This window comes from Myxine glutinosa, chromosome 12 (genome assembly GCF_964187855.1).
Source record: "Myxine glutinosa chromosome 12, kmMyxGlut1.1, whole genome shotgun sequence".
Lineage (NCBI taxonomy): Eukaryota > Metazoa > Chordata > Myxini > Myxiniformes > Myxinidae > Myxine > Myxine glutinosa.
In genome coordinates, this window is record NC_136272.1 from 102,291,200 (window position 1) to 102,306,054 (window position 14,855).

Here is a 14,855-nt window from a genome sequence, read left to right on the forward strand (position 1 = left end):
AATTCAAAACACCTCACCACCACGTGATTTAAAAACACCTCACCACCACGTCATTTAAAAACACCTCACCACCACATAATTTAAAACACCTCGCCACCACATAATTTAAAACACCTCACCACCACATAATTTAAAACACCTCTCCACCACATAATTCAAAACACCTCACCCCCACCTAATTTAAAACACCTCACCACCAAGTAATTCAAAACACCTCACCACCAACTAATTCAAAACACCTCACCACCATGTAATTAAAAACACCTCACCACCATGTAATTAAAAACACCTCACCACCAAGTAATTCAAAACACCTCACCACCAAGTAATTCAAAACACCTCACCCCCACATAATTTAAAACACCTCACCACCAAGTAATTCAAAACACCTCACCACCACGTAATTCAAAACACCTCACCCCCACGTAAATCAAAACACCTCACCACCACGTAATTCAAAATACCTCACCACCACATAATTCAAAACCACCATGTTGTTAAAAACACTTCACAACCACGGAAACAAAAGTTTCAGGGAGTAGTTCAGTGACAACAGACACTGCCCAGATATGTAGATATATAGATAAAAGACTGTACCTGAGTTGCTGTTTTGTCATGGTTTACACCAAATCATAATTCAAACAATCATAATGCACAAATGTATTTGTAATATACGTGATATTATATTTTATAAACAATTGAAGTTGAAAAAAAAAAAGAAATTCCCCAAAAAATTCCCCCCCCCCAAAAAAAAAATTCTGATTTTTTTTTTAAAAATACCCTGAGGACATACCAACGGGAGAGATAGGTGCATACCAGAAGTTTGGTACGATTTCACAAAAGTTTGAGGTAGTAGTTCAGTGACAAAAGACAAGACAACACAGACACTGCACAAAAAAAAAAAAAAACACCTTTAGAGGCCATTTCCCCCCGCGAAGCAGGGGTTGGCCTTTTTCGGGCACCGTGGTTGTTGTTGTTTTTGTTGGTCCCCTTTTTGAAGCAATGTTTTTCGGCCGGATGCCCTTCCTGCCGCCAACCCTTTTTGTCGCCTTTTACGACAAACAGAGAATTACTAGTGAACTGGTACTCAACACTGCACAGAAATATATATATACTAGCAGAAGTACCCGGCATTGCCGGGCGGGGGAGGGGAGGGGAGGGGGGGAGGGGGGAGGGGAGGGGGGAGGGGGGAGGGGAGGGGGGAGGGGGAAGGGAGAAGAAGGGGGGGAGGGGAGAAGAGGGGGAGGGGAAGGGGAGAGGGGAGAAGAGGGGGAGGGGAGAGGGGAGAAGAGGGGGGAGGGGGAGGGGGAGGGGGAGGGGGAGGGGGAGAAGAGGGGGGAGGGGGAGGGGGAGAAGAGGGGGGAGGGGGAGGGGGAGGAGGGGGAGGGGGGAGAAGAGGGGGAGGGGGAGAAGAGGGGGGAGGGGAGGGGGAGGGGGAGAGGGGAGGGGGGAGGGGGAGGGGGAGGGGGGAGGGGGAGGGGGAGGGGGAGGGGGGAGGGGGAGGGGGAGGGGGAGAGGGAGGGGGAGGGGGTGTGAGGGGGAAGAGAGGGAGGGGGTGGGAGGGGGAAGAGAGGGAGGGGGAAGAGAGGGAGGGGGTGGGAGGGGGAAGAGAGGGAGGGGGTGGGAGGGGGAGGAGAGGGGGTGGGAGGGGGAGGAGAGGGAGGGGGTGGGAGGGGGAGGAGGGTGGGAGGGGGGAGGGGAGCAGAGGGGAATGGGGGGGAGGAGAGGGGGAGGGGGAGGGGGGAGGGGAGGGGTAGGGGGAGAGGGGAGAAGAGGGGGGAGGGGGAGGGGGGAGAGGGGAAAGAGGGGGGATGGGGAGGGGGAGGGGGAGAGGGGAGAAGAGGGGGGATGGGGAGAGGGAGGGGGAGGGATGGGAGGGGGAAGGGGGTGGAGGGGGGAGGGGGAGGGGAGCAGAGGGGAATGGGGGGGAGGGGAGGAGAGGGGGGAGAGGGGGGGATGGGGAGGGGGAGGGGGAGAGGGGAGAAGAGGGGGGATGGGGAGGGGAGGGGAGAGGGGGGGAGGGAGGGGGGATGGGGAGGGGGAGGGGGGATGGGGAGGGGAGGGGGGGGAGAGGGGAGAAGAGGGGGGGATGGGGAGGGGGAGGGATGGGGAGGGGGAAGGGGGTGGGAGGGAGGGAGGGGGAGGTGGGAGGGGGAGGGGAAGGGGGAGGGGAGAAGGGGGAGGGGGAGGGGGAGGGGGAGGGGAGGGAGGGGGAGGGTGGGAGGGGGAGGGGGAGGGGAGGGGGAGAGGGGGAGGGGGGAGGGGGAGGGGTGGAGAGGGGAGGAGGGGGAGGGGAGGGGGGAGGGGGTGAGGGGAGGGGGGAGGGGGGAGGGGGGGAGGGGTGGGGGGAGGGGGGGAGGGGAGGAGGAGGGGGAGGGGGAGGGGGAGGGGGGAGGGGGAGGGGGAGGGGAGGGGAGGGGGAGGGGGAGGGGGGTCGAGGGACGCTGCAGCTGATGATGTAGATGAGCCATGAAATAGACACCTGAACAAAATAACAACAAAAAAACCACCCTTCGAGGCCATTTTCCCCCGCAGAGCAGGGGTTGGCCTATTTCTTCGGGCACCGTGGTCCCTTTTTTGAAGCAATGTTTTGTGGCCGGATGCCCTTCCTGCCACCAACCCTGTTAGTCACCTCTTGCGACACACAGGGAATTCCCAGCGAGCTGGTACTCAATTTGCCGACCTCGGAAGGATGGCAGGCTGAGTCAACCCCTCTGGCGTTAATTCAGCAATCGATTGGGATTCGAACCCAGGATCCTAGGATCCCAAGCCGGCACCCTAACCGCTAAGCCAACACCAGGATAAATAGACACCTTAACAGCTGAAGTAATTCTTCAGTTGTCTTTCTGTGTTTTGTTCAAGGTCATCCACCATTATAAAGCTTTGATGAAAGGCAAAATATAATGGCCTCACAAAAAATCATCACAATCATCTTGGTGTGTTAACCAGCTTTGGTGGCCTCCCCTCTGAGTCTGGAAGGTTGGTAGTTCAAACCCTGGCTGAGTCATACCAAAGACTTCAAAAATGGTACATGCTGCTTCCTTGCTTGATGCTCTGCATTTCAAAGGAAAGAGCATGGACCAAGCAGCATAGTTTGGTGATAATAGCAAGGTTTGATGGGCCTAATGGCCTCCTCCTGTGTCAAAGTTCCCCAAAATGGGTCAAATAATATATCTTACAGTGAATTCACAATCACACGATGAGATCTCGAGGCTACGTGCCTCCAGTTCTGACACTGATATGTCACAAAGCTAAAGCCAATATTTCGCACAATGGAACACAGTCTCGATCAAAAACAGCTGTCTAGTTTTGGGATGTGTTCAGAGTTTTCTTCCCAAGGTTATGTGAGGACAGTTGGAGAACAGAGTTCAAAACAATACTTGCTTATGGATGTGCTATTTGAGTTGGTTGCCTATTGCAGTCAAAGATGTTCATATTAAACAAACAAACTCCCAGGTTAATTACCTGCGCCACCAAAGGTGGACAAAGATTGTTTCACCCCTGTCTGTTTGTTACTTGGCGAAATAATTTTGCCAAGTATGTTGTTCTGTAGTGTCTGTTTGTCACATGATTTTTGTCCACAGTTTTCAAGCAGTAGTTCTGAATTTTTTTCTGTATGTAGGTAACTAGCCAATGACGGCAAAGCATATTTTTGGATAGGATCTGAATGTGGATCCGGATACTATAATTTTAAAGAAGCGATTCTTCACCATTGAGACATGGGGCTAAAACTATACAAGCTTATGGCACCATATCTCAAAACGTCATGGACAGATTTGGACGAAACTTGGGGGACAGGTTGGGTGTACAACAAGGAAGAATTGATTCAATTTTGGTGAAGATAAGAATCCGATAATATTATTTTTAAAGTGATTCTTCACCATTGAGTGATAGGGCTAAGACCGATATATAGCACGATATCTCATAAAGTTATGGGCGAATTTTGTTGGACAGGTTGGGTGTGTGACAAGGACTAATCAATCTGATTTTGGTGAAGATCCTAATCTGGATCTGGACACGAATTTTTTTTAATTATGTCAATGTGATTCTTCATAATTGAGAGATAGGGCCAAAAACGACGTATAGCATGATATCTCAAAAGGTTTTGGATGGGTGGATGTGGACAAAACTCGGTGGATGAGTTGGCCAGGTGACAATAACAAGCCGATTTGATTTTGGTTAAGGTCTGGATCTTCTTTTTTTTCTTCTTTTTTTTTTGTATACTGAATCGAGGCTCGTGAAAGAGCTAACATTTACTTCACAAACAAATCAACCAGACAAACAAAATATATAAAAAGAGGGAGCGGAAAACAAGATGGGGAGAGAAGGGGAAGCACACAAACACAACATTTGAGAGCAGGGAGATGTGTGGAAGGGAGAGGGCTTGGGGTGAGGAGGCGTGGGAAGGGGAAGGGGGGGTGGAGGGAGAAGTATAAAACACAAGGACACCAAGGACTTCCAGGACAGAAGTTGGTATTTCAAAAAAGTGGAATTGGTGTGAAATAAGTGGAGGTAGAAAAGATCAAGGTTTTGGATGGGGGAAGATAAGAGATGGTGGTGAACAGCTGTTTTATCTGGCCTTTCAGTGGGATACCAAATGTAAACTGTCGAAGGTATGTGCTCTACTGAGTACCGTTCTAGCTATTTATCGTGTAGAAGCTGCTGCCCAGATAGTAACCACATTCTGAGATAGCAAGCAGTGTAACCTGGTGTCAAGGAGTGTTTAAGAAGACCAGACCCACTTGCCACCTGAAGTTTACACAGGAATTTGGAATTTGTTTAGGATTCCAGGGATTACTCGCCCTGGTCATAGCAAAACATAATGTGGGATCATTAACCTCTACCAACGACCATCATTGGCAGGCGTGATATACCCAGATTACAGGATAAGCCCCCTTCCTCCTCCCCTCCTCTCCCCCCCACTTCCCCACAGTGGATAATGCAGGCATTGATGCACACGAAACACCGGGGTGACAATTTATAGCTGTGTCGAAATTCAAACCCAGGCTAGTCAGTTCAAATGTGAATCCACATACCTCTAAAGTCTAAGGTATGCTGCCAGCCCATGGGTGTGTTATACATACTTTGTGTTAATGCAGCATCATGACATCACAGCAATGACAGCAAAGGCGAAGTAGTTGCACAAGCACACCTTTCTCGATGAGTCAAAGCACATATGTGCCTCTTACGACAGCAACAGGAAGGGCTTTGGCCCTGGCTCAGATTTAAGGCCCTTGTGAAATGTTTGTCATGCTTTTGAGTCTGTTATAGAGTCACCATTTCGACAAGGCGAAGACTCAAAACATGGTCGACGAAAAAGAGTCAAGTCAAGACAGATCTCTGAGCCTCAAATTTTTTGAAAATGCTGAACACGCTTTGGCACGCAATTTTACGTGGCACACAATTTTATGTATAATTTAATGGAATTATGTAGAACTTTTGAGCCACGCTGCACAGAAATGTAAGCCAGGTGTGAAGTAGAAATGACATTGTGGTTTTGAGCAATTTCCAAACCTGGAATAGCTCAAAGCACGGCAGCCTACAAAGAGCTGCGGACCACCGTGGGACATGTATTTTTCAAACGTAATGCTCGATTCCATAATAGGTTGAGAAACTCAAGAATGGCCCAGCTAATGATGACAAAAACCCACAAATTACAGAGCCATACATTGCGAATAGCAGAGCACCTCTCCAACGAGTCAGTTTACACAGGGGAATAATTGAAGATTTCATTGCATGCTTCTTTTTCACAGTACCTGCGGAAAGGATCTTCGACTCGTAACTTATAAATGGTGATGACACTCACGTTTGGGTGAGAATGATCTGATCCTAAAGGTGTTTTGTAGAAACCCATGGACAAAAACAAAATCTAGATTCTCTAAAGCAATCCAAGATAGATAACATCATGTTTAGCTTAGTTCATGCATTACAGGATAATCTATATCTTCTTCTTCTTCTACTTGTTGTACTACTACTACTACTACTACTACTACTACTACTACTACTACTACTACAACTACTACTACTACTACTACTACAATAGCCCCAACTATTCCCACTTTCCTGTGAAGAAAGGCGGGGAAAGTTTATATCCAAAGTCTTTCACGAATAGGCTGGTCAGGCCTGATGTTCAATTAGAGGTGATTTTGGTAATTTGCTTAGGATGCCGAAGATAACTCGCCTACTCTTCATGAAGGACATTGATCGAGATTTTATGTCCACCAACTAATGCTAGCAGACAGAAGTTTGTCTGAGGGATGGGAAACTTTGTGATGAAATGTCATTCGGATGAAACGCCAATCCGGCCATTTACAGTCGGGTCAGGTATCCATCCCAATCCAGACAGCTCAAAGGTAAGTGCGCTCACTACCTCTGTACCATTCTGTTGGACCATGCAAAGATGATGCTATTCAAAATGAATGATGTAATACAAATTTCAACTTGTCTGCATAATAACAATAATATGTCTTACACTGACAAGGGGTTGACTCAGCCTGTCATCCTTCCGAGGTCGGCTAATTGAGTACCAGTTCACTGGTAATTCCCTGTTTGTCGTTAAAGGCGGCAAAAAGGGTTGGCGTCAGGAAGGGCATCCGGCCGTAAAACATTGCTTCAAAAAGGGGACCAAAAAACAACAACAACCACGGTTCCCGAAAAAGGCCAACCCCCGCTTTGCGGGGAAAAATGGCCTCTAAAGGTGGTTATTTATTTTTTTTTACTGACAAGGCAAAGAGTTAAGTAAAGTATGTCGTAAAGCCGAACAGCGAAGACCTCACCCCTACCTGATTGTTTGATTCTTTGAGTGGTCTCAGGGGTCCTGCTTTGGCCTCTTTATCCAGGGCAGCCTGCAGGAGGCCAGAAACTTTGCAGTCTCGCAAAATCTCCTCCATTTTGATTTCGAGCCCAAGTAAGACAGCCTGGGGAATGGTGGGAATAACTTACAATGTCAACTCTAACCATGTTCAGTCTCACCAGAGGGTCAGTCTCATCACAGGTTTGGTCTCATCATGGTCTCATCTAACCTTAACAGTCTCATCACAGGTTTGGTCTCATCATGGTCTCATCTAACCTTAACATTCTCATCACAGGTTCGGCCTCATCATAGACCCATCTAACCTTAACATTCTCATCATAGTCTCATCCAACCCTAACAGTCTCCTCACAGGTTCGGCCTCATCATAGACCCATCTAACCTTAACAGTCTCATCATAGTCTCATCTAACCTTAACAGTCTCATCACAAGTTCGGCCTCATCATAGACCCATCTAACCTTAACAGTCTCATCACAGGTTCGGCCTCATCATAGACCCATCTAACCTTAACAGTCTCATCACAAGTTCGGCCTCATCATAGACCCATCTAACCTTAACAGTCTCATCACAGGTTCGGCCTCATCATAGACCCATCTAACCTTAACAGTCTCATCTAACCTTAACAGTCTCATCATAGTCTCATCTAACCTTAACAGTCTCATCACAGGTTCGGCCTCATCATAGACCCATCTAACCTTAACAGTCTCATCTAACCTTAACAGTCTCATCATAGACCCATCTAACCTTAACAGTCTCATCATAGTCTGATCTAACCTTAACAGTCTCATCACAGGTTCGGCCTCATCATAGACCCATCTAACCTTAACAGTCTCATCATAGACCCATCTAACCTTAACAGTCTCATCATAGTCTCACTAACCTTAACAGTCTCATCACAGGTTCGGCCTCATCATAGACCCATCTAACCTTAACAGTCTCATCATAGTCTCATCTAACCTTAACAGTCTCATCACAGGTTCGGCCTCATCATAGACCCATCTAACCTTAACAGTCTCATCTAACCTTAACAGTCTCATCATAGTCTCATCTAACCTTAACAGTCTCATCACAGGTTCGGCCTCATCATAGACCCATCTAACCTTAACAGTCTCATCATAGTCTCATCTAACCTTAACAGTCTCATCACAGGTTCGGCCTCATCATAGTCTCATCTAACCTTAACAGTCTCATCACAGGTTCGGCCTCATCATAGACCCATCTAACCTTAACAGTCTCATCTAACCTTAACAGTCTCATCATAGTCTCATCTAACCTTAACAGTCTCATCACAGGTTCGGCCTCATCATAGACCCATCTAACCTTAACAGTCTCATCATAGTCTCATCTAACCTTAACAGTCTCATCACAGGTTCGGCCTCATCATAGTCTCATCTAACCTTAACAGTCTCATCACAGGTTCGATCTCACCAGAGGTGTTTATACACAAGCCCTCCTCGACGAAGTTAGTTAAAACTGTAGTTATAGTACAATGTGCTAGTCTATTAAGAATTCAACCAGACAACAACAAGGTAGTTCATGTAGACAAACCCTTTGATCACGATACACATACACAATGGTTGTTGAGGATTAACCTCTTTGTGATGGATGAATCAAAATGAGAATTTCATTAATTAATTCATCCGCTCACAGCTGCCTGTGCCCAACCCGACGACATTGTCCTATTCTATGACGTATGATGATGTGTGAGCATCGTTTTAACTCCAAGAAAAGTTTGGGACATCTTGGGAATGTAAACCAATGTGAGGGATGCAGATTCTCGTGGAAATGTCATTTTTCCCCTCAAATCTTAACCGAAAGCCAAACCTACACATCTGAACCTGTGATGAAACTGGGACCCGAGGTTAACCTATAGTCCTATAGGGTCACTGATACACTCGAACGGTCTTTGGTTAACCCGTTACCTGGTTAACACCGTCACCAATAATCGAAGGTAACGCTTTCCCACAAAAGGGTGTTTTGGAGGTTGTTTATCTCGTTATCGTTTGGCGAATTGTGCCACAAAAGGCGCGTTGGGTAATCTCTTTGTAAGGGATCTGTAAGTGTTGGTAAATAACCGAGATAACGCCATATAAACATAACATAGAGAAAAACAAAGACCCCATGACGGCAGGACCCGCTTACCATCCGCAAAACAGGGACTCAGACGGCCTTCACTGCCAGTCCATGGTATTGAGAAAGGTGAGGATGAGGAAGACGAGGGGAGAATGAGGACACGGAAAAGGGGGCTTCGGGATCGAGGAGGCACAAAGAGCGAAGCTCCTCCTCCTCAAATCCGCCCCTGGAGCTGAAGCCCCGCCCACCGCCGTGCGCCGAACCGCGTAGCGTCAAATCCTTCCGCGATCAACGGACACGTTCCGAGTACAAGAGACGTTCCTCGCAGGTGGCACGGCACTGCGATGTCCGGTAAACGTACAGCGTGGAGAACGCTGTGCAAAGGCAGCAAAGCGCACCATTAGGCGCCTCCTGTACCACGAAAAGCATCGATTTACGTGTGACTGTATCGCCGACGTAGGCGGAGCACGTATCCGAAGACCGACGCTCGTACGTTAAATGACGTCATGTTTGTAGTCAAAAGCGTTTACGTATTTTGGTAACATATTATTAATGCTTTACTTTGTTGAGCTTGAAGAAATGCAAACTTCCTCAGTCGAACCTGTACTTCGGAAAGAAAAAATAAATTGCGTGTCAAAACGAGTTTTGTGTTTAACCAATCGAAAAAAGGCGCGAACTTTAAAATCACAAAAGGATTCGCCGTAACGGACTCTGAGCACGGAGGTATATTATATACCTCCGTGACTCTGAGGCTGCGCGATCGGACCCGCGATTAAACCCCCAGTTATAACTAATGGTGATTTCATATATTATTATCCGTTTATAAAAGGTAATACCGACATATATATATATATATATATATATATATATATATATATATATATATATATATATATATATATATATATATATACATATATATATATATATATACCCATCTTTTCAGTTCATATTGTGGACCTCGACGGAGTTTGGTAATTATTTCGTCACCGTTTGACGATTAACAATAATCATAATGTTGAAGGAGCAGTGCTCCTGCTTGAGACGGACGAAGTGACGGACAAGACACAAACTCGTCCGAGAAGATGTTTAATGTATAATCAACTCGGGAACTCTGAAAGCCCGTTTATCGGGTTCGCATACATATAATCCAACCCAAAAAGTATACGTCAGAACCAAAGCCACGCCTCTCAGGCGAGGGACACTTTGGTGGTCATGTGACCGACAGGTGCAAGCAATTATAACCTCGGCGCCGCGGTTTGTCCGCCGGTTACGTCACCGGCTGGGGCAAGGAGATTATGTTGCTGGTCTCGAGCTTTGGGGGACCCATGGGTCGCTACACACGCCCCCCCAGAATCGACTTGGTCCAGGAAGGTCAACCTGAGGGGGGTCCGGATGACCCGACCGAAATGACCCCTGGCTGGCCGACGTCCATGTGGGCCGGCTTGAGGCGGTCCACCGAAATCCGGTCCGCCCGGCCGCCGATGCTGAGGGCGAAGGACTTGTTGTCCCGTCGTAGGACCCGGAAGGGTCCGTCGTATGGTGGCCGGAGCGGCCCCCGGTGCACGTCGTGGCGCACAAAGACGTACTCCGCCGTGCGGAGTGCTGGGGGGACGTAGGATTAGGGGTCGCCGTGGCGGGACGTGGGCACCGGGGCGAAACGTTGGGCGGCCTCCTGGAAGTCCGTGCGCTGGCGCGCGGCGGACCAGGGCCTGGTGGCGTAGGGCACGAACTCGCCCGGGACGCGGAGGGCCTGGCCGTACACCAGCTCAGCGGTGGACGCCTGGAGGTCCTCCTTTGGAGCCGTGCGGAGGCCCAAAAGGACCCACGGGAGCCGGTCGGCCCAGCCGTCATCCTGGAGGCCGGCCATGAGTGCGGCCTTCATGGAGCGGTGGAACCGCTTGCACAACCCGTTGGCCTGGGGGTGGTAGGCCGTGGTGCGGTGCAGGGTAACGCCCAATGTGCGGGCGACCGCGCCCCACAGTTCGGACGTGAACTGTGGGCCGCGGTCCGACGAGATGTCCGCCGGTGCGCCGAAACGCGCAGCCCAGGTGGCGATGAACGCCTGGGCCATGTCGGCGGTGGTGGTGGAGGCGAGGGGCACGGCCTCCGGCCACCTGGTGGTCCTGTCCACCATGGTAAGCAGGTGGGTGAACCCCTGCGATGGGGGAAGGGGACCCACCAGGTCCACGTGGACGTGGTCGAAACGTCGCTCGGGCACGGTGAAAGGAGCCAGCGGAGCCTGGGTGTGACGGTGGACCTTGGCCCGCTGGCAGGGTGTGCAGGCGTTGGCCCAGTCGCGGACGTCCCGTCGCAACCCGTGCCAGACGAAACGTGCCGACACCAGCCTCTGGGATGCCTTCCGGACCGGGTGAGAGAGGCCGTGGAGCAAAGCAAAAATGCGACGCCACCAGGTGACCGGCACAATGGGGCGAGGTCGGCCTTGGGAGACGTCACAAAGCAGGACCGTGTCCGCGAAGGGGATGTCAGCCAAGCGGAGGCCCATGTCCGCCACCCGGAGCGCCTGCAACGTGCCGTCGGTGGCCTGGTCCGTCGCCATCAGGGCGAAATCGACGCCGAGGTGGACGGCGTTGGCGCCGGCTCGAGAAAGGCAGTCGGCCACGGCGTTGTCCTTTCCGGCGACGTGCCGGATGTCCGTGGTGTATTCCGACACGGCAGAGAGGTGGCGCTGCTGGCGGGCCGACCACAGCTCCGTGACCATGGCCATGGCGAAAATCAATGGCTTGTGGTCGACAAAGGCCGTGAACGGGCGGCCCTCCAGGAGGTGGCGAAAATGGCGGACGGCCAGGTACAGCCCGAGGAGCTCGCGGTCGAAAGTGCTGTACTTCAACTCGTTGGGCAGGAGTTGCCGGCTGAAGAACGCGAGCGGCTGCCAGGCCCCGTTTACCCATTGTTCATGAACCGCGCCCACGGCGTAGTCGGAGGCGTCCGTGGTGAGGGCGATGGGAGCATGGGGTACCGGGTGGGCCAGCAGCGTGGCGTTGGCGAGGGCCCGTTTCGCGCCGGTGAAAGCAGCGTCCATGTCCGTGGACCAGACGACGTCGCGCTCGCCGGCTGGCCGCGGAGGGCGGTGTACAAGGGCCGCATGAGTTGCGCAGCTCGGGGCACGAAGCGGTGATAAAAGTTCACCATCCCGAGGAACTCCTGCAGCGCCTTGACGGAGCGGGGGCGCGGGAAAGCGGCGATGGCCTCGACTTTGGCCGGTAGCGGCATGGCGCCGTTCCAGGTGATGCGGTGGCCCAAAAAGTCGATCGTCGCCGCACCAAAGTGACATTTGGCCGGGTTGACGATCTAGCCGTGCTCGCTTAGGCGGCCGAACAGCATCCGGAGGTGGAGGAGGTGCTCGGCTCTGGACGTGCTGGCGACGAGGATGTCGTCCAGGTAGGTAAAGAGGAACGGCAAGTCTCGCAGCACGCCGTCCATCAGGCGCTGGAACGCCTGTGCCGCGTTTTTGAGGCCGAAGGGCATCCGGAGGAATTCGAAGAGGCCGAAAGGTGTAATAACAGCCGTCTTCGGGATGTCGGCCGGGCGGACGGGCACCTGGTGGTACCCCCGAATCGGGTCCACTTTTGAAAAAATGGTCCGCCCCGCCAACCGGGCGGAAAAATCCTGGATGTGCGGGACGGGGTACCTGTCGGGGGTAGTGGCGTCGTTGAGGCGGCGGTAGTCGCCGCATGGCCGCCTTCCGCCCCCCGGCTTCGGGACAATGTGCAGCGGCGAGGCCCAGGCGCTGTCGGAGCGCCGCACGATGCCCAGGCGCTCCAGCGCGGCGAACTCGGCCTTGGCGACGGCGAGTTTGGCTGGGTCGAGACGGCGAGCTCGGGCGTACACCGGCGGGCCCGTAGTGGGAATATGATGCTCGATGCCGTGACGCACCGCGACGGCCGAAAACGTCGGTCACGTGAGGGCCGGGAACTCCGCGAGGAGACGCGCAAAGTCATCTGCCAAAGGGAGGACGCAGGAAAGCTCGGTGGGCGCGGAACGGCTCAAGGCGCACGCCAGCGAGCTGAAAGTTTCGGCGTTGACGAGACGCCGGCGTTTAACGTCGACCAGCAGCCCATGGGCGCAAAGGAAATCTGCACTGAGCAAAGCCATGGGGACGTCCGCCGTCACAAACTCCCAGCGAAAGAGCTGGCTGCCGAAGCGGAGGGCGACGGTGCGTGGGCCGAAGGTGCAGATGGCGGAGCCGTTGGCCGCGATTAAGGAGGGGCCGCAAATGGCGGCCCGCCTGTCCTCCGCCGAAGCGGGAATGACGCTCAGCTGAGCGCCGGTGTCACAGAGAAAACGCCGCCCCGACGCTTGGTCCGCGATGAATAGCAGGCTTCCGGAACGGCCGGCGCTCATGGCTGGTAGTGAGCGCCGGCCTGACCGTTTCCCGACTTGCCGAACGTGCACGGGGGTCGACATGATCGGGCCCGCCGCCCGAACCTGGCGTGGAAATAACACCAGGCCGGGTCTGGCGGGGGCTCCAGTCGACGCGTCGGGACCGGGCGACGCGGCGTCGCCGCTGCCAGTCACGCCGGCCCGGCGGCCTCCGGGAAGGAAGCTGCGTCGCGGGCGGGTGGGCGGGAAACTGCGCCGCGGGCGCCGACTGGGCGGCGGGCGGGCTCCCGGCAGCCACCCCGACGAGCTGGCTCGCCGCTCCGACGAGCTGGCTTGCCGAATAGATCTTGTCGGCCTCCCTGGCGAGGTCGCGGGGGTTCGCGGTGGTCGTGCTTGCCAGGGCGACCCGTACCTGGTCCGGGAGCTGGCGGAGAAAAAGCTCTCGGAAAAGGAAATCCGAGGGGTGCTCGCCGAGCAACGCGAGCATGTAGTCCATACGTTCGGACGGGCGCGTATCGCCGAGCTCAGGAAGGTCGAGCAGGCGTCGTGCACGTTCAGCCGTGGTGAGGGCGAAAGCGCCCAGAAGAAGTGCCTTGATGGCGTCGTACTTGCCATCAGCGGGCGGGCTCTGGAGGAGGCTCAGGCAGCGGGCGGCCATCACGGAGCCGAGCGCGGCGACCACGTAATGGTATTTAGTGGTGTCCTCCGTAATGCCACGCAGGGCGAACTGGGAGTCCGCCTGAGCGAACCAGACGGCGGCATGTGCTTCCCAGAAAGTGGGCAATTTGAGGGACACTGCCATGTCCATCGCGTGTCGTAAACTCGGGGTCACCAGTGAAGGAGCAGTGCTCCTGCTTGAGATGGACGAAGTGACGGACAAGACACAAACTCGTCCGAGAAGATGTTTAATGTATAATCAACTCGGGGACTCCGAAAGCCCGTTTATCGGGTTCGCATACATATAATCCAAGCCAAAAAGCATATGTCAGAACCAAAGCCACGCCTCTCAGGCGAGGCACGCTTTGGTGGTCATGTGACCGACAGGTGCAAGCAATTATAACCTCGGCGCCGCGGTTTGTCCGCCGGTTACGTCACCGGCTGGGGCAAGGAGATTATGTTGCTGGTCTCGAGCTTTGGGGGACCCATGGGTCGCTACAATGTTATATAATATCCGACTTGGACTTGTAATGATATTGAAATGTTTATGAACCATAAAGGAATTTGATAGTTATAATTGGTACAATCGTAACACGTGATCCGTTACGTTGAAACGGGATATTAAAACGTCATTCCACGTAACCGACGATAAAATAAATAATTGGATTTTTCCAAAACACGAAATGATATAAAATGTCGGTGTTAATAGGATGAGCGAGGAAACGCTACAGTTAGTTATTGTTTGTATGCAAGGTCAAGGGTTGGAAGAGCGAGAACACTGCAGAACAAAATGAACAGGAGAGAGACGGGGGGGGGGGGGGGGGGGGGGGGAGAAAGACTTTGTGTCCTTTTATTATAAAAGTATAAAACCAAAAGTATTCCAACTCCAATTTAAATACAAATTGCAACCTCATTTCAAATGCATTTGCACAAAACACCCCTCATACCCCATTGCCCCCATAGATGAGA

The 14,855-nt window shown here is 52.3% G+C and overlaps 1 protein-coding gene across 3 annotated transcripts in view; it reads right to left on the reverse strand.

Annotated features, from left to right (window-relative positions):
• LOC137437702 (cyclin-I) overlaps positions 1 to 9,352 on the reverse strand; it is a 27,138-nt gene extending 17,786 nt beyond the window's left edge. For 2 of the 3 annotated variants that reach the window (XR_013620972.1, XM_068132226.2), the window contains exons 1-2: positions 8,955 to 9,324; positions 6,783 to 6,917 (exon numbers count right to left, since the gene is read on the reverse strand). Coding sequence is in view for 2 of the 3 variants with exons in the window: in XM_068132226.2 (XP_067988327.2) it covers positions 6,783 to 6,917; positions 8,955 to 8,957 (138 nt within the window). In the remaining variant the exon portion in view is untranslated. Of the gene's footprint in view, positions 1 to 6,782; positions 6,918 to 8,954 lie in introns of all 3 variants that reach the window. The other variant, XM_068132224.2, reaches the window with a different exon arrangement.
• Between the last annotated feature and the right edge of the window lie 5,503 nt (positions 9,353 to 14,855).